This window comes from Schistocerca nitens, chromosome 9 (genome assembly GCF_023898315.1).
Source record: "Schistocerca nitens isolate TAMUIC-IGC-003100 chromosome 9, iqSchNite1.1, whole genome shotgun sequence".
Taxonomy (NCBI): domain Eukaryota; kingdom Metazoa; phylum Arthropoda; class Insecta; order Orthoptera; family Acrididae; genus Schistocerca; species Schistocerca nitens.
Genome location: NC_064622.1, coordinates 160160364 through 160185250, shown reverse-complemented (window position 1 = coordinate 160185250; position 24887 = coordinate 160160364). Strand labels below are relative to the sequence as shown.

Here is a 24887-nt window from a genome sequence, read left to right as displayed (position 1 = left end):
AAGACTAATGCTGAAAGACGTTTTGCGGTTCCATTGCATGTCACTTCTCCATTTGTCTGAACTCCTGGTCTCATCAGGTAACACGATAGTAATTTGATAAATGGAAGAATAGAGTGGCGGATTGCTGTGGAGGAGGCAGGGAGAGGAGTTGGGGTAGAGGTAGGGGATGGTGAAGGGGGGAGTTGGGCAGTTGAGATACCTCAACCAACGCAATTTACAATTCACGCATTAATTCAGAAGCTGCTACTCCCTTAAGGGTTGCCAACTTTTTACTGAGAAAGTAAGGGATCGAGGAGGAAGACTACAAAATAAATACTTCAAATAATGTTTTCTAAAAGAACAGTAGAAATATATTTAAAATGTGCATGCATGTTTTATTTTACATTATTGCCTATATTTTTTTACAGATTTTCCTTCTTTTTGCAAATATTGCTTCGACTATAAAGGTATATAAGTATATAAAGAATTCTCTACAGTTGAAATTCACTGCTACTTACAGTTCTGCTTCTGCAAACCCGCTGCTACATCTGTTGCACACTTCTGACCATTTGCATTCATTAGGGAAGAAAAAGGTCTGACTCATCATTTGAAACAGGAATGTTTAATACAAGCCTAACTACAGTCATCAAATTAAGAACCTGAACGTTTTTGGCTCTCAGGATACAGAGAACATAAAACTTTCTGTTTGCATTGCCTTCCACGGATATCCCTTTCTTCTAAATATGCTTTACATTACAAAATTCATCACATGATCTTCATCTCCTTTATCTATCTGACCTGAGTCAATTATTTCTCAAACATATTTGAATTTTAGATCGGAACTTAGGCAAAGAGGTACCCCAGACACTGTTGGCATTGGAGGTTGATCTTCAGATTTGAAATTCTTGACTAAATATTTTTTCAATGACACAAAATTTCGTAAGATTATCATCAATGTGTTTTCTGGTTCAGGAACAAGTTAACTGCCAAAATATCTGTGCTCATTCTTTGTCAAATATTGCTAACCAGAGTCCTGGCTGTCTCGAAAGTTTCCATCATGCAGAGCATCCTAAAAACTTAGAACAATGAACAATCTAAAACAACTACACTAACATGCGAAAAAAGTTAAATAAATTCTCGCTGTCGTCAGGATCATTTTAAAATGTCTTTAGACCTTAAGGAAGGCTCCCTCAGCATCCAACAGTTGCTTTATATTGCTGTACATTGCTAACAATAACTTCATTTACTGTAGGCAAAGAGTTGCTTCCAGATATACATTGTGGATAAGGTTGGATATCTCAACATATCTTAATCCCATGACAAGGGTGACAAATTTTCCGACGGAGGTCCTCATATTTCTTGAACTACATTTACGGAATTAAGACTGTGTCGGCAATTTACGTTCAGGTTGCTTAAGCATTTGGGTTCAAGGCCGACCATACAAGCCTGTGAAAAGGTTTTGTCGTGTAAATTACAAATACAACACTGCTGCTGCCGTTACTCATTCTTTTTCACGTCACTCTTACTCATTCTTTTTCACGTCACTCACTACGTGTTTTGCGGACAGTGCTTTGAAACCAGCCCAGATTGCCAACGACGGTAGGCAGAACGCGGCCAGCGCGGCAGCGACGACATCTAGCAGCATTATCTGGTACCAGCAGAGGTCCTGGCCGGTAGATCGCAGGGCGGTCGCTCCGCGGTGCCTGACAACGTACTCCGTCCACCAAACGGCCTCTTCCAGCGGCGCGCGAGGACGATCGTGGAAGATACGAGACACCTCACGGGCCCTTGTGCGGTAGCTGCAAGCGTCAACAATATCTATTATATCAACTGTCTCATCTCTCAATCTGAGCAAAAACTATTACTGATGTGAATGTAAACAGAAACAGGTCTAAAGAGATACATCTTGCAACAGAGCTGACGAATCTGAAACATCCCTAATGAATTTGTCACGGTTTGAATGTTGTTTTAACACTCAAATATCGTAAAATTAGTCTCTCTCTGTTTTTTTCAGTGTACATTAGCACTGGCGAAATTTGCAACTTTCACCTCGATACGGAATACTGACAGTTGCCATCTATCACATTACCAATTCTTTTAGCGGCTCTTCAGGTTTGGCGTAACTGAGACCTTTCTTACCACACAAGAGGGGGCTCTGCTTTATGAGCATATGCGTCTCCTTCATAGCTCGGTCTCTGTTTCAGAGGATGCCTACCAGCGCCTTCCGATGAAAAGCCCGTGCTAGGCCAATACTTATGACACACAGCTCGAATTGCCGGTATGACGGTCAACCAGAGCATTTTTTTTTTATTTTCCATTCCTTGAAAATTGTTTTATGCTATGGGACTGTTATGGCACTCCATAGGAATTTGTAAAATCACTGGTAGGAAGTGGTAGTTAAACGACTATTCAAATAGGTGCGTAGAATCTATGAGACTGGAAATGTGCCACCAAACTTGCGAAAAAAATTCATCCACACCATCGCAAAGATAACAAGGCCACATAAGTGAGAAAACCGTGGTTCAATAAGCTTAACAGTGTTTGCTTCGACATAGCTTGTAAGAATGGTATGTAGATGAACGGAAAAGAGAATGGAGGATCTGTTAGATGATCATTTGGGATTTAAATAGGTAAGGCGTCAGTCAGTCAGTCCTGACGTTGCGCTTCATAATCGAAGGATGAATTAAGAGAAAACAAGACGTCTTCATACGATTTGGCGAGTTAGAAAAAGTGTTTGATAACGTAAAGTGGTGCCAGACGTTTAAAATTCTCAAAAAATGGATATAACGTATAGACAACATGCATGTGTGTGTGTGTGTGTGTGTGTGTGTGTGTGTGTGTGTGTGTGTGTGTGTGTGTGTGTGTGTGTGTGTGTCTGTTCTTTGGACATGTTCGAAAGGACAGACATCATTTTGATCGAGCCATTATGAATTCAGACACAAAGGAATTATAGACATTGGCTGCAAGCGGGCACTGACTAAAATCAATGGGGAAAGTTGAAAATTTGTGCCAGACTGGGATTTGAACTCGGGTCTCCTGCTATGCTAGTATGCAGGAGACCCGCGTTTGAATCCCCAAATAACAAACATTTTCATTTTCAAGACAGGTAAAATTGTTAAGACTTAAAAAAAAACACAGTTCATTGCAAATGTTCGTGTTTCATGGTAGAAAGCTTTCGTTTTAAGAGACAAGATGGGTCACGACTGACAAAGTATGGCTTAACCACCAATACGGCACGTGACTAAATACGGGGAAAGATCGGAAAGTAACACACAATTGTTGTATTACCAGAAAGTGTAGTAGATAACAAAACAAAAAGATCACAAATGAACTTTTACACTCAGCCACCTATGTTCTTAACATATGTATCCTATCGCGGTACCTTTTTCAATTCACACAGCCCTCTTGGAAAACGCACGCCACCTGGGGACATTGCTAAAAGCCCTACAGTCGTTCCCATACATGCCACATCTGTCCCAGCGAGTTTCACTCATGTCATATACCATCTGGCCCACAAATATCGAGCTACACTTCGCTGAACGAACGACAGTAACATATTGTCGTGAATTTTAAACATTACATCTGGAATACCAAGGGAGAAAAAAATATTGTGCGTTTCATTCCGATCCTCCCTCATAGACACAGAATTTTACTCACGATAAAACTCTGTAACTGAAGAATTTAAGATATCCGGCGTATAGCTTTAATATATAACGCAGCATTTAAATATGTAGAACTCGAATGCAACATTTAAAAACGCTACACGATAAACATCCTCACATCTCACAAAAACAAAGACAGCAGAAAACTGTGGAAACTGCCTACGGTGGTTTCTAATGCCTGTCCCTTCATGTGATTTTTAAAATCGGTCCCTACACCGAAAATCAACCAGGAAACATCATCTATTCCTAGCCACGCTAACTTCCAGCTACAACTGTCTCCTCTACGTCTTGGACCACAGCACTGTATGAAAGTGAGTCATGCATTGTGGGAAACCTGGAAAAGAAGAAACAAAAACATTTTAGATGTTATGCAACAGAAGGGTCCTGAAAACTCGGTAGATCGGCATAAGAAATGAGGAATTATTCTGCAGTGTTGACGAGGATTGGAAAATGTGAAAAACTCTCTCTAGAAGAGAGACGGGATAATGGGACATGTCTTAGGGCATTAGGGATTAACTTCCATCTTCACTGGCATGACGCATCAAATCACTGATGACAGACACCCCCAAACGCGGTCCCACCCCTCCTCCGAAAAAGTAGAATATCCTGGTCTTCAGATTATCAGAATTGTTGTTTGAAGGCTGCTCAATAAAGAATGATCGTAATTTTTTTTTAATACGTTTATTCATTCTCAGAATTTTGATGGTCCTTGTCAAAATAGCGTCCTTTAGGGTCGCCTGCGTGTCCTCACCTGTGCCACACCACTAACAACCTGATGATGCTGCTTTAACGCAGCGAAACAGGTCATTAATAAATCATCACTCAACAATTGTTTGTTGTTTATTGTAGTTCAGTTTACCATGAGTCGCCTTTGGATGTGCTGCACTTTTCTAATGGTTTCTGCACCTGCAAAGATATGCTGGACAACATTTCTTGAAAGATCCTTCAGCATCGCCTGCTCAACCTCCACTACTGATAACGGAAATGCCTCCCACTAAGGTTTTTATTCAGGTTAGGGGAAAAAAAGAGGCACACAGAGCTAAATCCGGACTGTAAAGAGGGCAAGGGATACACTTCACGTTTATTTTTGGAAGACATTCACTGACAAAATTATCTGTATACGACCATACATTATCGTGCTGCAGCATCCAGGCAGTTGCACGCATATGTCGTCTTTTACGTTTGATGTGGACTTGTTTTCAGGACATCCCGGTAGTACTGTCGAGTTATTGATATGTACGCAGGTAGTACATTTTGATAAACCATTTGAAGAATAACAAAAATGAGATGATTATAGGTTTCCCAGCAGAAAGAACCACATTTACTCTTTGGTTGGTAGGTGATGAAGGAGATTTCCACACAGGGCTTTATTGTTTTCTCTCAGATTATAAGTGATGTAGCCAAGTTTCGCCAGTAGTGATGGCCTTTTAGAGAAACTCCACATCGTCCTCTAACATCAGCTTCAACTGCTTGCGGACTTGGGGTGCCATGCTATTTTGTAGCATCGTTCCTTCTTTGCCATAATGTCCTCTGTGCCTACATGAGTATGACGGGACACCCGCAAGACCCGAATTTTTTTGCTTCCTTTTACAATTTCACTTTTTTATATATGGTATTGCGCAATTTGCTAATCTGTGAGGTGAACTTATTGTTAAAATAAACAATACTATGAGGTACACAGCATTCTGTCAGGATGTTCTTCATGAGAAGAAACCCCTAAAGGCAGCACGTCTTTAAGTTGTAGCCCCAGACCCATTGATTTTCACCAGTGTACAAGGTTAACACTGTTAACTTTTAAACATTTTAAATTTCAAATACGGTATTTGCAGTTTAGTTCACGTGTAAGGGGAGAAACTGACGTAGGCTAGTAAGAATTGAACATTTAATGAACTAACAAACTAAATGATACCTTTTGTTTGCATGTGTCTACTTTTGACTTGCCAAAGGTAGCTGTATCCCGACTTCTGAATTTACAAGTGTGGCAGTGTCCCGACTTTTCACTGGTCAAGGCTAATATCCTTGTGTATAAGAATCAGTCGTCTTCGAAATCTACCATGTACAAACACTTCTCGAGTGCAAATTTTCCGTCACAAACTTGTGGGTGGCATCCAACTACATTTTCAACATTTCAGAAAGTGTACGAAAGGTTATTCGTCGAGCCTCTTTCACAATAACGGTAGGGAGGTTAATGCCTCCTTCCGTAAGAGAAGTGACACGAGTGCTTGGTCCCCCTTCCTTTGAAACTGATTGTCTCGCCTCTTTAAACCGTTTAAATTGTCTTCGAGCTCTGCTGTAGAGAAGAACGGATTCTTCACAGGCCTCCTGTAGCACTGCATAGACCTTAGCTAAAGATTCGTTGAGCAGAGCGGATCAGCATATTGTCCAGCGTGCGGTATCTCCATTGTTGCGATAGGAAATACTGATCAGTGGTGTGGCAATGTATGTTCTGGCCAAAAACCGTGACTCATTATCTGTCAGCAGTTTTTATCAGTGGTGTAATATTACAGCTCAGACAATTGCGCATGGCGATATCGCTGACAGCATCATCGCGACTGCCTTGTCTCCCCAGGAATTGCTAGAATTACTACACCCTGCCAAGTGCCAAGGTCAAGGAAGGGAGGGCCTCCCCCCCCCCCTGCACTTTTGAAAATTTTGCACGAAGCACCATCTGAAAATTTTGCACGCAGCACACCCTCCTCGAGCACCCATACGCTCTGCAGCGAATGTCATGCAAAATCAATTCCCCACCCCTTGAGCATCTTTTATAATATGGTGGTTGCATACACATCACCATTTGTTGCTCAACATGAAGTGCCGACAGCAGCACCGATCAGCTGGGTTGAACATGAAGAATATCAGTGTGCAGGGTGAGACAGGAGGAAAGGTACATGCTTTGAGGGGTGATAGAATTAGTGATTCTGAACGAAAAACTTCATACGGACGTATGCCCTATTCCGAATGATTTCCGAGGCAGAACACACTTAATATTACTTTTGTACGTTTTTCTTGAATAATTCGAAAACAGAACCCTCCAGCGAAAACGTGTCGCAGTACAAAATTAAACTATATTAAATTTCCTACAAAAAATTTCGTATTCATTTTTTTCTCTAGAACTAACGGTTCGTGCGAAGAGAGCGCGAAAAGTTGTAAAACTCGCTCGACGCACATGCGCTGTAGCGTACGTAGTTTTTGTAGGCCAATTTGAGGTAGCATATTGAGGTAGTAGGTTGAGACGAACAGTTTGATACGGGACACTTGTGGTGTATCAAGTCGGGAAACTTCTCTCTTCGCATAAACCATTAGTTCTAGAGACAAAAAAGGAATAGGACATTTTTTGTAGGAAATTTAATATAGTATAATTTTGTGCTGAGACACAGTTTCGCTGGAGGGTGCGGTTTTCGAGTTATTCGAGAAAACCGTAAAAAAGTGATATTAAATGTGTTCTATCTCGGAAACCATTCGGAGTAGGCCATACTTCCACATGAAGTTTTTTGTTCAGGATCGCTATCACCCCTCAAAGCATGTATCTTCCCTCCTGACTCACCCTGTATATTATATCAGTTTCTCTGTAATTAGTATTAAAAGTGTGCGCTTCATTGTACTTAGCCTTTTTTGCTTTAACGGTTACAGATGCAAAGCGGCAGCTGTTAGTACGAGCACAGCAACTACGGCGAGTGCCTGATCCAGTGCTGCATGGAGACACCCAACTGCAGCCGACTGGATGTCTTCCTGACTTTTTGGACCTGGTGTCATCTGACTATGCCGTAGCACAGTCTGGACCTGAGTCTCTCAGAATACTACTGCTCGCCAATACGTACAATTTAATTGCCAGTGGGTCAAAACATGTAAATATAGGTCTAGCACCAGGCAATGACTTTGAAGTAATTTTAGATGGAGGAAATGCACAACATGTCTGGCCTAAAGCGTAGTTTTCATGGAATGAGTGGGGCTATCTTTGCAGCATGAGGAAGTATACAGATAAGAAAATAACAGACGAGTATGACCCTTCTCATATGCCTATAGATGTTCCTATGATTGGATGTAAGGTTTCAGTAGTTGATACATAAGGTGAGGCAATGCTTGAATTAGCATCTTGGGATCTGCACATTTATCTAAAACATTCGAGTGTTCTGAATATGTATGACCTCTATAGTGCACTAGCATTTGCAGTAGATAGACTAACGAACTGGCATCCATATATAAGAGACCATACTATAATTTCATCATGTTTTTGCACAATTGTGTAATGATAGGCCAATTGGAGCAAAGCATCAGTACCTGTACTCCTCGAGTACCAAAAGTGTTGAGTCCAACAAGTCCATAGAGACTGAGCTTACAAATGGTATTCCAATGTATGTGTTCGTGCCTATTGGACTCGATGAAATACAGGCTGAATAAGGCTTACAGGAGAGGATTGTTTGCGAAATATTGGACTACGACGCTACGACTGTACATAAACCACTGTTGTTATTCGACTCCGCTCAGCTTTGCTATTTACCTGTGTGTCAGCGTCTAATTACACGACCAAGCTTCTGTCACCTACATATGCATTATACACATAGAAGCGGAATCTGTGTGGCGGAAGGACACGTCCCTCCTCCCCCCCCCCCCCCACCCGGCCCCCACCCACCGGTTTTACAAACCAATAGGAAGCAAGCGGTCTTTGGCACGCTCCCGCATATGTACTCAGCTTTCCAGGTACAAAAGCACAGCAGCCATAGTCTGATAGCCAGCCTGTGTGGCCCAGCGGTTCTAGGCGCTTCAGTCAGGAACCGCGCGACCGGTACGGTCGCAGGTTTGAATCCTGTCTCTGGCATGGATGTGTGTGATGTCCTTCTTAGGTTAGTTAGGTTTAAGTAGTTCCAAGTTCTAGGGGACTGATGACCTCAGATGTTAAGTCCCATAGTGCTCAGAGCCATAGTCTGATAGCAGCACCAGCCCATGTGTTACTCTCAAAGTAGAACCATGTACGACGTCTTCGTTGATTTACAGGGATTTCGGACTACAGATTGTTGCAAAAGAAATAGCATTTCGGATGCTGGATGACGACGATCGCAGTAGTGTGATGGCATCCGGTGTTTCTACGTTTGGCCGCACAACCGTCTACCATGAGGTGGACGTAAGTTCTGCAAAATGGTGAATCACTACCAGCACAGTATTGACTCAGCTGTCATGCCATTGGAGATGATGTTCAGTTGTATAAGCTCAGTTATTACAGTCAAGAACCGTTTTTCCGTGTAGAACTTCAAGAAAGTGAAATGGGTTAAGCCGTTTTACCAGAATATGATATCTATAATAATGGGGGCTGAATCATATGTGGAATTTTTGGATCATTAGTGGCGTGATCATCGTTCACATGTTTCTGTATCTTTAACAGTGAACATTAAAGTCTCGCAGAATATTGAAACCAGAAAGTATCGTCACCTTTTTGCGTTGTAAACTGAACGACGTCGCAATTCATAAAAGAAAGATGGACACATCTGATGCTCATGATGTTTTTTTATGAGTTCTAGTATCGTTGAGGATAAATTCTATGGTGACGATTAACACTTTTTAGCGACGAGAACGGTATGCTAATCGGGGCTACACTTGCCTTTCATTCCTGCTTCGCAGAGACTGTCTGGCGTATGAGTATGTTGCTGGGCAGGGCTGTGTGTAACTGAACCATTCTCTCGATGATATCCATATTTGCAAGGGTACATTCATACGGTCTCGTTTAACGTACAATTTTGGATTTGTTTGTCGGATGGCTATAGCCTTACCAGTTTCGCAGGTACTTTCTCGACTATTTACGTTTTCTCACGACGATAAACAAGCATAGTTCTTTAAATAAACAGGTGGATCAGAAATAATTAATAATAGGTTAATTACAATCTAACTATCTATTCTCGTAACTAAACCATACGTACGGTCGCTTAGTGCTTGACGCACGTGCGAAAAGTTGTGCACTATATTTAACTGAAATTATCTTGTGTTGGAAAAACTCGGACAGAGTTCCGGTTTGGAGTAGTTGAAAATTTGATGTGTTCCTGAGATTACATTCCCTAATGCATCCACCTAACTTCAACAATAAAAAAGTTTGCAGCACGTTGCAAAGTAGGAAACGTCGACAGAAAAATATATATTTTTGCAAACTGTCCGTAAGTAATTTGCTGTCACAGGTAAAGCTAAAATAAAGACATAGTGCAGCTCTTCCTTATTTATAGCGCTAGTAATTGACGATTTGAATGAAATGTGAGATTGCGCGTGAGACGTAGGACCTCCACGTGTTCCTGCCGAACAGCAAAATAAGTAGTTTTTAACAGGCTATAAGCAAAATTCACACAGCACGTCGTACTCGGCGAACTGCATAAGTGTTTGTCTGCATAGAGGTTTAATAAAACACTACCTACAGCTGATATGGCATAGAAGCGGTATATTAAAGTTGCTTGGACAGTGATACAGTTCAACGCATCTCCAAAATTGCCACATGACTGCTTACGTTATGGTAAGCGGATTCTAAGGTAACTTCCAACGTAAACAGTTTGCTTTCCTCGACGGAGCGTAAATTAATTTGGAGGTGACATACGTGGATGACCTCTAATTGTAGACCACTATAACGTAGCAAGTTATTACGAGATGACATTCGTTGCAGTAAGGCAGGCAGGATGGCTACGTTCTTTTTTTCACTTTGCTGCATAGAGTAACACTGAGTCGGTAGAAAAATTAATACCATCTACATATCTAAATATTCCATATTAGTTATTATTCGAATTGGTTCAAATTTGGTACACAGCCTTTTGTTATTAATGGAATGATGCTGTCAAAATTTCAGATATTTATTTATTATAGTTCCGGAGATAATGAAAATTACCTAAAACTCCTAAAACTGACGCTAATGTTTTAAAACCCAGTTAGAAACAATAACACATTGACTTTCATTATCATTTGAAGCCATTACAAAGTTATGAGAGCATTAAATCAATTAATTAGCATTTTCGTTCCTAAACTTTATTTACTTTATATTACGTAATACAAAAATCGCTCAAGGTGTATAATTTTGCTGTGTGAGTGCATCAGAATGATTGAGAAAGTGTATGTGGTACATACGTTAAAACTTAATATGTCATTTTATGTAAGACCTTGTACAAACGACCCGTGGGAAAGTTATGGTCAAACACGATTCAGATGACGTATGTCGCTGTGAGCTTGCTTTTGTATAAAAGCAGCCAGAAAGAAAGAGATGGAATGAGTTTATTTATCAATTTGGGGAATACGTTGAACTTCACTTCTTTTTGATTAAACAATATACTAGAAACTGAAGGTTTAATTATGTTTATTACTATTAGATTATTGATTGGATAAGGCAAGTTTTGCCGCGAGAATGATCTGAAAGGAATTAAGCTGTTCCCGCTCGAATATAGTAGAGTAGGCAGTGAATAGAATAGTTCGAGATAGTAGCTTACTAACCGGCCTACGGATAGCACCATGTTAGATAGCTCTGTAAAAATAGCCTGTAAGATGAAGAACTAGCGAGTTCATTTCGGTTAGAGCGTGTCGTAACTGAAGCGACTGGAGTTACGAACATTTTAATGAAAGTTTGGTGTTTCTAAAATAATTAGTTGGGGATTTATGAGCGTGTGAACATTCTGGTCACAGTAAAAATTCCGCGTGGCCTATTTCGTGCTCTGTACGGAATACTTTGGCGAATACTTCTTACTAAGAAGACCACTGACACGACCGAATGTTTAACTAGCGAAGAGTGGTGTATCTGTGACTGTTATATCGTGAAAATTAGTCGGGTCGGACTTGCAAAAATTCTGGCTGCCTTCCGAGTGAAACTACACTACGGGGCATTAAAATTGCTACACCAAGAAGAAATGCATATGATAAACGGGTATTCATTGGACAAATATATTATACTAGAACTGACATGTGATTACATTTTCACGCAATTTGGGTGCATATATCCTCAGAAATCAGTACCCAGAACAAGCACCTCTGGCCGTAATAACGGCCTTGATACGCCTGGGCATTGAGTCGAACAGAGTTTGGATGGCGTGTACAGGTACAGTTGCCCATGCAGCTTCAACACGATACCATAATTCATCAAGAGTAGTGACTGGCGTATTGTGACGAGCCAGTTGCTCGGCCACCATCGACCAGAAGTTTTCAATTGGCGAGAGATCTGGAGAATGTGCTGGCCAGGGCAGCAGTCGAACATTTGCTGTATCCAGAAAGGCCCGTACAGGACCGGCAACATGCGGTCGTGCATTATCCTGCTGAAATGTAGGGTTTCACAGGGATCGAATGAAGGGTTGAGCCACGGGCCGTAACACATCTGAAATGTAGCGTCCACTGTTCAAAGTGCCGTCAATGCGAGCAATAGGTGACCGAGTCGTGTAATCAACGACACCCCATACCATCACGCCGGGTGATACGCCAGTATGGCGATAACGAATACACGCTTCCAAAAATGTGCGGTGTCGCCTAACACGGATGAACACGGATGCGACCATCATGATGCTGTAAACAGAACCTGTTTTCATCCGAAAAAATGACGTTTTGTCATTCGTGCACCTAGCTTCGTCGTTGGGTACACCATCGCGGGCGCTCCTGTCTGTGATGAAGTGTCAAGGGTAACAGCAGCCATAGTCTCCGAGCTGATAGTCCATGCTGCTGCTAACGTCGTCGAAGTGTTCGTGCAGATGGTTGTTGTCTTGCAAACGTCCCCATCTGTTGACTCAGGGATCGAGACGTGGCTGCACAATCCGTTACAGCCATGCGGATAAGATGCCTGTCATCTCGACTGCTAGTGATACGAGGCCGTTGGGATCCAGCACGGCGTTCCGAATTACCCTCCTGAACCCACCGATTCCATATTCTGCTAAGTCGTTGTATCTCGACCAACGCGAGCAGCAATGTCGCGATACGATAAACCACAATTGCGGTAGGCCACAATCCGACCTTTATCAAAGTCGGATACGTGATGGTACGCATTTCTGCTCCCCTTACACGCGGCATCACAACAACGTTTAACCAGGCAACGCCGGTCAACTGCTGTTTGTGTATGAGAAATCGGTTGGAAACTTTCCTCATTCCAGCACGTTGTAGGTGTAGCCATCTGCGCCAAGCTTGTGTGAACGCTGTGAAAAGCTACTCCTTTGTTGCATATCACAGCATCTTCTTCCTGTCGGTTAAATTTCGCGTCTGTAGCACGTCATCTTCATGGTGTAGCAATTTTAATGGCCAGTAGTGTATGTTGTACAGATAGTGAACTTGGAACGATAGAGCATTACCATAAAATAAGGGTTCGATAGCCATTTCATAGGTTTCCATATGAATAAAAAGCACATTCAATTTAATTTTAATTACTTTCTGCAAGTAGACTGCATCCTCCGTACGCCACATTTTTTGAATATGAACTTTCAGGAACTGACTTTCAACTCGAGTTACGCGGCCTCAGTGTGGCAGGTATTAGGTAGTGGTTTCATCAACGCTGCTTTACACTGCCAAGCAGGTATCTGCTACTGCAGACTGAAAGGACGTTGGAAGGAAGGAATATCGAGGTAGGCGGACTTCCGATAAGTGAGAGGGAGTTGACGAAGACGACCGACGCCGCCCCGCCGCACCACGAACTACGTAGTATACGTATATGTAAATGGGAGCATAGGGGTGAACGAGATTATCGATGGGCACCAGAACGTATAAGCGTTATAAACGCTAATAACTGGCGTTTTAGAGCGTGCTTCAATATGGTGTCGGGTAACAAACGCCTTACGGAACTGCTGCTGTCTTGTGCTTGACAACTCTCTGTGACTTGTCTACTCGTGCACAGGTAAACCATCCCGCCAAACAATATTAATATTAACTATGTCCGGCCCGTATACATCTTTCATAAACTACGCTGACTCCCTTAGGAGCACTATATTCAACAGGTGAAACATGTCAGATCTCTGACTGGTACCCACAAGCATGCTGCCTTTCAGATGTACATATTTTCGTGTTTCGCCATCGCGACATGTAGTAACGAGCTGGGGGTTTGGAAGCTCACAATCACCGGCTTGGCATAATTTTAGACCAGCAGAAAATTGCCTCGATTTACCACAAATTCACCTTGTCTGCTTTTAATACTTACGCGAGGAACTGAAGCTGACTTTGGTGCCATGTAGGGGCACACAACGGTACCTAATTCGATTACTACAATAACAACAGAAGTTACGATTTCTGTGTTTGCGGCCAAAGGTATAGAAAAATTTATGGCTTCCTGATACGTTAATGAGTCAATGTGCATTATTTTAGTCTTATCTGTATCTAGAAAGATTCGCATATCATCGCATCAGGAGGAAATTTCTCCATTTCTTTACCGTCCTCCAACGACGATCCGTCCTGCAAGCATAATTTGACAATTATCTCACTGTCGACTAATAACGAACATATGAGCATAAGAACTATTTTTTTCGTGATGTACGTAGACCCAGTGGTTGCTAAACTATTAGGACTGCAGTTGCGTATCATTGAGCAGGGGAGGAGGGGGCGCCACCCTATGTTACTTTAATTTTTTCTATAAATTACAAAAAAAATCGTAGTACGCATCCACGATCATTATCTCTAGTGCCCGTTTTTGTCGCAGCCTTCATCGGGACAAATGAGAAGTAATTAATAGTTCTGACAGAAATACAGTATTGCATTGTGAAGAGCAAAACGAAGAAATGCACATTTACACTCTCGATATCTTCTGTATAAGACTGTCCGCGTTCTTGCAAGATTGCCATATAGAAGTTTACGAAAGGTAATTTTTCATTGGTTTTAAGGCTCTACAGGAACAGTTGTTAATTATTTTTATTGGTTATGCAAGACGAAGCAGGTATGTCAAGGCAATTACTGTACCGAAAATAGCAGCTCGTTCTGGCCATCTATTATCGCACTAGCATTTCAGAGCCACTGTACGGTGGGTGCTTGCTTTCTCTGAGGGCGATAAAGCTTCTTACTTCCACTTATTCTAGCGATTCTCTCTCTCTTGTTAGGGCTCGTACACTATTACTTGCTCTCTATCAACCGCCAGAAGCTGTCAGTCTGTCGCCCTCTCCTACACCAAGATTTCCCTAAACTGCAGATTCTACGATCTATTGATGGCTTGAGTGGAGATGTGACAGTGTTCGTACAGGAACATGTCTGCTGCAGCATAGGTTACGTTCCAGACGTGCCACAAGCATGCGGTTCTTGTCTGGCCGAAAAGTCTTAAATATTGTTTGCAGGCCCTTCGTATAACGTATCACTAACACCATCACGTAGGACGGGTTGCGCTGCTTTCTCAATGTTGTTGCCACGCGACTATCATTTTCTTTGTAGACGGTACACTGACGTTATTTTTTCATACTATCAAAGTATTTTACTCTCCTACGTCTCCTACTCATCTACATCTACATGAATACTATGAAATTCACACTTCAGCGTCTGGCAGAGGGTTCTTAGAACCACCTTCAGACACTTTCTGTCATTCCACGAATAGTGCATAGGAAACAGAATGAACAATGAACACTTAAATCTTTCTGTACGAGCTCTAATATTATCTCTTAAATCGTTTGTGTAGATTAGGAACAGCAGAGGACACATCCTTGGGAAACGTTGGGTATCACTTCTGTTTTGTTTGTTGTTGTGGTCTTCAGTCCTGAGACTGGTTTGATGCAGCTCTCCATGCTACTCTATCCTGTGCAAGCCTCTTCATCTCCCAGTACCTGCTGCAGCCTACATCCTTCTGAATCTGCTTAGTGTATTCATCTCTTGGTCTCCCTCTACGATTTTTACCCTCCATGCTGCCCTCCAGTACTAAATTGGTGATCCCTTGATGCCTCAGAACATGTCCTACCAACCGATCCCTTCTTCTAGTCAAGTTGTGCCACAAACTCCTCATCTCCATAATTCTATTCAATACCTTCTGTTTTACTCGTTGATTTTACGTCGATTACTGAGAGAAAATTACGGATCCAGTCGCACAACTGAAGCGATACCCCATAGGCACACAATTTGCTTAGTGGTCTCTTGTGAGGAACGGTGTCAAAAGCCTTCTAGGAATCTAAAAATATACAGAGTCAGTTTGAGATCCCTTGTCGATATTATTCATTACTATGCGCGAATAAAGAGTTAGTTGTATTTCACAAAAACAATATTTTCTGAATCCGTGCTGACTGTGTGTCGATAGACCGTAACCTGCGAGGTAATTCATAACAATAATGTGTAATAATGAGTAATAACAAATACCCGAGCTCTGAGAAGTTGTGTATTTTACGCTCACATGAAGTCGTCATATTTATCGAGTACTTTAAGTCAATTTCTCATTATAAGAAATACTCGAGCCCTGAACAAATTGCTCGAAAGAAGTTGGGAACTGCGCCCCTGACGATGACGTCGACAGGAGGCGAGCCTTGAGGCGTAGCGGTGCCAGGAGAGGTAGGCGCACAGTGTTTGTGTTCGTGCAAATGACGAGAAAGTGCTGCTGCGGAATGTAACACGTGTATTGTGTATGATACAAAAGCGTCCCTCGCGCGCACGCGGCACGCGAGGGTTAGCGATGGTGGGATGGTGCTTCATGCTAACACACACACACACACAAACACACATATGCACACACACACACGCACACACATGCAAATTTAAACTTAAACTACATTGGGCAAGAGCTAGAGTAAAGCTCAGGGATACAGAGGTGCTGATTTCAGCGAAATATGACATAAATGTTGAAAGGAGTCTAGTGGGGCACACTTTTATATTGCACCAGACTATGATAAGACTATTAATATAAATTAAAATGAAAGTAGTATGCTATAAACGATGTATGTCTCTGGTATGCTCGATAATGCGGATTGCTGACTGTGCACGACCGCAGAGCCAAAGATACTGTTTTTGGTTGAGATTATTATAGTCTTGGAGTATGACAGCTCTAGGTGCACAGTTGTAGGTAGTGTCTGTGAGGGAAAGACGATGGAGTGGACAGTTTTTCGGTGTGCTGTGTGAAGCCACCAACTGTTAGATTAATTTAGGTATGTCAATCTTGTTGAACATGGAAGCAGAAGTCTTCATGATGCAAGCAAGGTAAAGATGTTTAATAATTATGCTTTTGTTTTGCCAGCGCGTTAGTATAGGTCAGTTGGCTGATAATTTGTAATTGTTGAGTAACCCCAGAATGTAAGTGGATGGTTTTGATAGAAAGGCTAGTTACATGTTTCATTTTTGTTATGCTTTTATGATTTATTAACAGAGCTATTGTGGGGCGGCGGTTAGAATTTAGGAAAAATAATTGCTGTTGCTGTATAAATGTTTGAATGTTGAATCAGTTTCTGGCTTTTAGAATGTTGTTAATGCTGTCTTTCGCCGTTCTCAACACTGGCTCTCTATTTACTTTTTAGCACCCAGAAAGTGATTTAACAAAACGTGAAACCTGTAATTAGAGTTCCTAGTGCCCACTTCATCTGAGAATACAATTATAGCTGCAGCTTATAGCTCTGAGGAATTAGGAGATTGTCTGGGATTTCTAATCAAAAACGATTTTCCAAAATAGTTGAGTATATTCTCAAAGTCACAGATAAAAAAAAACACAAGTATCCCAACAACCTAACTATCAGAGCAGTTCAGAGTCTAATGCGCTGATGCAACTATAAACGTCAGAATTAAATGTTGAAATGAATGCTCGCCATAATTTGATGATTAGTTTCATCAAACGCCACGCTAAATAATTGGTAGAATGTCTGTCCCGCGACGGCACGTGAAAATACGACAATACGCAAACTGAAGCTAGATAATGAAAATCATCCCAGAATTAACACTTCACTTGAAATGATTTCATGGTTACGCATATCTCTAGTAACTTAATACGGCACCCGAGGCTGTTTGCAGCAGTGATACCGATGCGACGCGACTCCCGACACAGATGGCGTGTTATTCAGCGTCTGGAGAGAACTGGGGCCTTCCTTCCTCGCGCAGCGTTCTTATATATAAAGCCGCGGTGCGGACGGCTAAGGGAACGCCTGATCAAATCGGCTCTCCCGACTAGCCGCTGGGCTAGTAACGCACCACTTCAAGTTACATAATAAATTATAGCTTCTCTTGCTGATGGCCGATGAAGCTCTTAATTTAAATGTGCATTTAGCACGCAGGTACGTATTGATAATAAAATTTTGACGTGGCTAAGTTAAATATTTTGGGCGAGAGAATTAATTTAATTACACTGCACGCAGTAGACGAGCTCTGAACTGGCCCTTTAGAGATACGCTATCGCTATACTTTTATAGGTATTCAAATGAAACTTTTCACATCTTCATAGCTATAGCGGATCTCCAACCTCCTTAAATGTAAACATCCTAGCCTTATTTATTAGTCTACTTAATCTATCTTGCTTCCTTAAGTTTTGAGATGAAAACCAGAAAATCATGAATTTCCACTAAAATTTTAATTTGTGAAATCCAAAGTACTGTTTTTATTAAATCATTATGAAAGATGAATCTAAATATAAATTTTGAAGTCTCTAGCTCTTTTCTGTTGCGCCAATGATTTTTACAGAAAAACGTCCAAATTTAAAAAATGACTAAAGTTATCGAACTGATATTCAACACACATTAATTTAGTATTACTTCTGACATGCTAGAAAGGTTTTAGGTTATTTGCTTGATTTTTAAAGTATTGGGCAACATTTATGACGTGAGAGCTAGTTACAGCAAACTGGCTGGCATAAAATGGAAAGGCTGATGTGAGTTTATTACGGCGTGAGTAGGCTGCTTCCCTACACTATATGTAATTTGATGATTTGCATTTATACTGGTTAAATGAGGTTAGATAATACTTGCTGTTTAAATATAATTGTTTGTGAATCAATTGTGAGTATTGTAACTTCAATTATCATATGTTCTTTTTGAAAAACCAAACTTAACTTGCAATATAATTTTGCTAGTAAAAAACACACTGTTAGTAATTCATCATAATCAGTACCACCTCCCTGTCCAGGTCACATACTTTTGCAGGAAGTTGGATTTCTCATAAATGTGTTCATTTATCAGCCAAAAGAATTATACGTACATTGCAAAATATTACTGTCAGCGTTGCACACTGCTGAGCCTGTAGCTAGCATATTTTAGTTTTTCATGAGAGACCAGAATATATCGCCTTACTGTGTTACTGCTCTAGAGGTTAGACAATTTAATTTATTTCTTATGTGCACAGCGACCAAAGAGTTCAGTTTTGAACAGGGCCAGAGGATTCAGTGCCTAAGAGGCTGAATGTGTTTTGAATAGAATGTGCTTCTTTATTGGTATTGAGAGTTCCATAGCCCAATCAATTCGTGTAATGTTTTGCCAACCGTAACACAGTGTAAGTACACCACTTGCAGATGCAACACGTTACACGATAATTCGAGTTTTGCATCCGTTCCACAATTTAGACTTCATTTAACGTAATCGTAAAGTTCTCTCATTATTAATTAGAACAACGTTCTACATCTACATCTGCATCTACATGGATACCCTGCAAATCACATTTAAGTGCCTGGCAGAGGGTTCATCGAACCACCTTCACAATTCTCTATTATTCCAATCTTGTATAGCGCGCGGGAAGAATGAACACCTATATCTTCCCGTACAAGCACTGATTTCCCTTATTTTATCTTGGTGATCATTCCTCCCTATGTAAGTCGGTGTCAACAAAATATTTTCGCATTCGGAGGAGAAAGTTGGTGATTGGAATTTCGTGAGAAGATTCCGTCGCAACGAAAAACGCCTTTCTTTTAATGATGTCCATCCCAAATCCTGTACCATTTCTGTGGCATTCTCTCCCATATTTCGCGATAATACAAAACGTGCTGCCTTTCTTTGAACTTTTTCGATGTACTCAGTCAGTCCTATCTGGTAAGGATCCCACACCCCGCAGTAGTATTCTAAAAGTGGACGGACACGCGTAGTGTAGGAAGTATCCTTAGTAGGTCTGTTATATTTTCTAAGTGTCCTGCCAATGAAACGCAGTCTTTGGTTAGCCTTCCCCACGACATTTTCTGTGTGTTCCTTCCAATTTAAAATGTTCGTAATTGTTATACCTAGGTATTTAGTTGAATTTACGGCTTTTAGATTAGACTGATTTATCGTGTGACCGAAGTTTAACGCGTTCCTTTTAGCACTCATATGGATGACCTCACACTTTTCGTTATTTAAAGTCAACTGCCACTTTTCGCACCATTCCGATATTTCTTCTAAGTCGTTTTGCAGTTTGTTTTACAATATTAACTCCATTCGAGTCTCGCGTTCACGAATACCGTGCAGTGGGAAGGGCGCACAAGGCGAATGGGGAGAGGGGAGGGGGGCGTGCTTCAGGCTGAATTTGCAGAGGTGCAGGGGGTGGGGTGGCCGTTCACTCCTTGACCTTGCCACATGGCAGGATGTCAATATTTCTGGTATGACCTTGCAGGTAAGCAAATGCCGATAGTGATATCAGCAGCATATGACATGTGTAATTGTTTCAGCTGTAATATGACAAGACTGATAAAAAAAGTGCTGGCAGATAATGAATGAGCATTTTTGGCCTGAACATACACCGCCAAACCACTCTGATACACTATGTCATCAAAAGTATCCGGTCACCCCCAAAAACATACATTTTTCATATTAGGTGCATTGTACTGCCACTCACTGCCAGGTACTCCATATCAGCGACCGCAGTAGTCATTAGACATCGTGAGAGAGCAGAATGGGGTGCTCCGCGGAACTCACAGACTTCTAACGTGGTGAAGTGTGTCACTGGTGTCATACGTCTGTTCGCAACACTTCCACTGTCCTAAACATACCCAGGTCCACTGCTTCCGATGTGATAGTGAAGTGGAAACGTCAAGGGACATGTACAGCAGAAAAGCGTACAGACTGACCTCGTCTACTGACTGGCAGAGACCGCCGACATTTGAAGAGTGTCGTAATGTGTAATAGGCAGACATCTATTCAGACCATCACACAGGAATTCCAAACTGCATCTGCATCCGTTGCAAGTACTATGGCAGTTACGCAGGAGGTGAAAAAACTTGGATATCATGGTCGAGTGGCTGCTCATAAGCCACAAATCACGCTGGTAAACGCCAAACGACGCCTCGCGTGGCGCAAAGAGCGTAAACATTGGATGACTGAACAGTGGGAAAACGTTGTGTGGAGTGCCTAATCACGGTACACAATGTGGTGATCCGATGTCAGAGTGTGGGTACGGCGAATGACCGGTGTACGTCATCTGCCAGCGTGTGTATTGCCAACAGTAACATTCGGAGGCGGTGGTGTTACGGTGTGGTCGTGTTTTCCATGGAGGGGACTTTCACCCCTTGTTATTTTGCTTGGCACTATCACAGCACAGGTCTACATTGATGTTGTAAGCACATTTTTGCTTCCCACCGTTGAAGAGCAATTTAGGGATGGCGATTGCACCTTTCATCACGATCGAGCACCTGTACATAACGCACGGCCTGTGGCCGAGTGGTTACACGACAATAACATCCCTGTAATGGCCTGGCCTGCACAGGGTCCTGACCTGAATCCTATAGAACGCCTTTGGGATGTTTTGAAACGCCGACTTCGTGCCGTGCCTCACCGACCGACATCGATACCTATCATCAGTACAGCACTCCGTGAAGAATGGGCTGCAATTCCCCAACAAACCTTCCATCACCTGATTGAACGGTATGCCTGCGAGAGTGGAAGCTGTCATCAAGGCTAAGGGTGGACCATCACCATACTGAATTCCAGCAATACCGATGAATGGCGCCACGAACTTGTAGCTTATTTTCAGCCAGGTGTCCGGATACTTTCGATCACATAATGTATGTCTCAATTTGCCGACCTCTGACTGGCGGGAACCATTGCCAACAGTGAAACTAGTGTTACGTGTTTGTTACACATTAAGCTAACAGAATATTTTAAAATTAGATTCTAGCGCGAGAATGTCTGACTGCAAAAAAATATGATCATTCTTTACTGAACAACACTAGTATAAAGACGCCCACAACTCCTGCCGTTTGTGAGCATGCGTGTTGTATCCAGCTTACCTAGGGTTATTAAGCACTTCTGTAAGTGCCCAGGTGAGTGAATCCGCTGTGATGTTACTGAAGTCAAGCCTGACGGCGTAGCCGAGGTGCTCAGCTTGCCTGGCGTTGAAGTGCTGGTCTCCAAAGAACGGCACCACCACCACCGGTAGCCCGTGGTGCACGGCCTCTGTCATGCTCAACAAGCCGCCGTGCGTGATGAACAGCCGCACGTTATCGTGAGCTGGAACACCAACATCACAAAGGTAACTGCACCAACGCGTTAAAATTTATAATTACAATTGTTCCATAAAAACACGGGAGAACTGCCGGATATCAGTAACTTCCTGCCACGATATTTCGGCGCAGAGTCTTCTGGCCATCTTCAGGTGAATGCCACTGTAGTAGTACTGGCGAGTACGCGCTGAGCTCCGGTATTTAAAGCCTTCTGAGGTGACATTGCGCATGCGCTGCTCAGCGCGCGCGTTCATAACGGCTCCGTGCGCTGCGCCTCGCCTCTCCACTGTGAAAGCCTGGCGTATCGGTGTCAGGTCGATTTCCATCTTTACGCAGATAACTACGTCGACTACGAAGCTTCTCTAGAACAGGATTCCAAACAGAGTTTAGCTGATATCCGCTATCTCGATTGATGAGAGTCTCGTTGTTTGAGGGACGATTTCAGTTTCCCACCAGACCTACCCTCTCTTTTAACTAATAATGAGGCGAGTGTTGCTAGAGTTTTACGTTTTTGTGTGATGTCTGGCCTTCTTCCCAAAATATTGGGATTGAACTCTTAATGTGCTGTCCAGTGGTTTGGTCACCCATTATTTGTAAGTGGTCACTCAGCCACCGTTAATCATTTTTCCCTGTTTGTACTGCTATTTTATTTTCAGTTTTATCTCCCTGTTTTGATGTGCTGTGTCCCATCTTGCAATTTGAACAATACCAATTCTCTCACAATTCGGCTCTGAATTGAACTTTTGGGAACGGGCGCTGATAACCTCGCTGTTGTGCGCCCTAAAACACTAATAATCATCATCATCAACAATCTTATTTCCACAGATTCATTGATAATCGAGCTCCAAAAGTTTGATGTATGGGCCAAAATTTTTGTGTCGTTGTAATTCATGGAATGGTCTGTGGAAATACAATGTTCGGCGATTTGCGGACTTGGTGGGTTGGAGAAGGCGAGTATGCCGTTGGTGTTCCACAATGCGTTCCTGCACAGTTCGTGTTGTTTGCCCTATATATGATTTGCCGCATTCACACGGAATTTTTTAAACACCTGGTTTACGCAGGCCCAGGTCGTCTTTAACGGATCCCACCAGTGATGAAATTTTGGAAGGAGGGCGAAAGATGACTCTCACTTGATACTTTCTCAATATTCTGCCTATCTGTGAAGAAATATTCCCAATAAATGGTAGATAAACAGTCGACCTGAAGGCCTCTTCTTCTTCCTTGTTCCGTCGTTTTTAGGTCTTCATCACTCTGTTCACTTGCCTAGGTGGAAAGCCATTCTTCAAAAATACTTTTTGCAGGTGTTCCAGTTCCGCTTGAAGACTGTCGGCGTCAGAGATAGTATGGGCACGGTGGAACAAGGTTTTGAGAACGCCCATTGTTTGTGATGGATGGTCGCAACTAGTAGCTTGTAGATACAGGTTTGTATGAGTGGGCTTTCTGTACACCGAGTGACCAAGTGTGCCATCACTCTTCCGTCGCACCAAGACGTCTAAAAATGGCAGACAACCATCTTTCTCTATCTCCATGGTAAAATTTATGCTTTCATGTATGGAGTTCATGTGACGTAAAAATTCTTGGAGACGGTCCAGACCATGAGGCCACACTATAAAAGTGTCGTCAACGTACGGCCAAAATACTGTCGGTTTAAAAGTGGCACAGTCGAGTGCTCTCTCCTCAAAATACTCCATAAAAAGATTGGCCACCAGGGGAGACAAAGGACTCCCCATGGCGACACCATCAGATTGTTCGTAAAATTCGTTGTTAAATATAAAATATGTAGAGGAGAGAGTGTGCTCAAACAACGCTGTAATGTCTGCACCAAACATATTGCCAATGAGGTGTAGTGAGTCCACCAGAGGCACCTTTGTGAACAGTGAAACCACATCAAGACTGACCAATAAGTCACTACTTTGCAGTTGTAGTGACTGAAGTCGACTGATAAAATCACCAGAATTCTTTATGTGATGTGCACACTTGCCTATCATTGGTTTGAGCAAAGATGCCAGGAATTTTGCTAGGTCGTAGGTGGCTGATCCAATGTTACTCACAATTGGACGTAATGGCACATTTTCCTTGTGGATCTTAGGCAGTCCATATAGCCTAGGTGGAACTGAACTGTTTGGTTTCAGTCTGTTGATGACCTCCTTCGGTAGAGAACTATTTGAAAAAAGTTCTGCTGTTTTTCGCACTACTCGGCTCGTGGGATCCTTATCGATTTTGCGATTCGTTGAATCACATAATAAAACATTGATCTTATTAATATAGTCATCCCTTGGTATGAGGACAGTAGCGTTTCCTTTGTCAGATTTTAAGACTACTGTATCCACATCTGCTGGTAAGTTACGGAGGGCTATCCTCTCCATGGGCGAGATGTTATTCTTCATTGGTGCACCCCTGGTCAATACACGGCAAGACTCTCGACGAACTTCCTCTGCTTCATCTGTATCAATACGGCGTACAGCTTCTTCGATGGCACTCATGAAATCCACTAGTGGCGGTGAAACAGGTGTGGGTGCAAAATTCAGTCCTTTTGCTAGCACAGACACAGTCGTGTCATCTAAAGTTTTCTCTGTCAAATTAACAACAGATCGTCGAGTTGGAACTTCCTGCTGCATCTGTTTAGAAAGTCTGTCAATCTTGGCAGTTTGCCTCGTCACAGTTTTATCATGGCGCCAGTTTGCTTTAGCCCATGTCACACCATCCACCCAGTCCCACACAGAGAAGATAGTCTTGCTGCCAATTCCAGATGTATGTGGAACATGTCCGTTGACACAGAATCCAATTCACGCCGAGTAAACCGAATCCTTTCTCTCACCAAAGCCATGCTTGCTTTACGTTTGATGTTGTTTGCAGCAGTGGTATTTATGAAATGCACAATTTTGGCAAACGTTGGAATAATGCCCTTGTCTCTGCAACTTAATAAGAATATCAGCGAGCTCAGCAGCCTCGCTCTTCTTTCACGTAACTTGTCTAATCTTCGATATCCGGCAGTT

General features: G+C 42.2%; 1 protein-coding gene across 1 annotated transcript in view; it reads right to left on the bottom strand.

Moving 5' to 3' along the window:
* Positions 1-398: 398 nt before the first annotated feature.
* LOC126203454 (UDP-glycosyltransferase UGT5-like) overlaps positions 399-24887 on the bottom strand; it is a 100006-nt gene continuing 75517 nt past the window's right edge. The window contains exons 5-6 of the mRNA XM_049937771.1: positions 21679-21898; positions 399-1778 (exon numbers count right to left, since the gene is read on the bottom strand). Of these exons, the coding sequence (XP_049793728.1) occupies positions 1502-1778; positions 21679-21898 (497 nt within the window). The 3' untranslated portion in view covers positions 399-1501. The remainder of the gene's footprint in view (positions 1779-21678; positions 21899-24887) is intronic.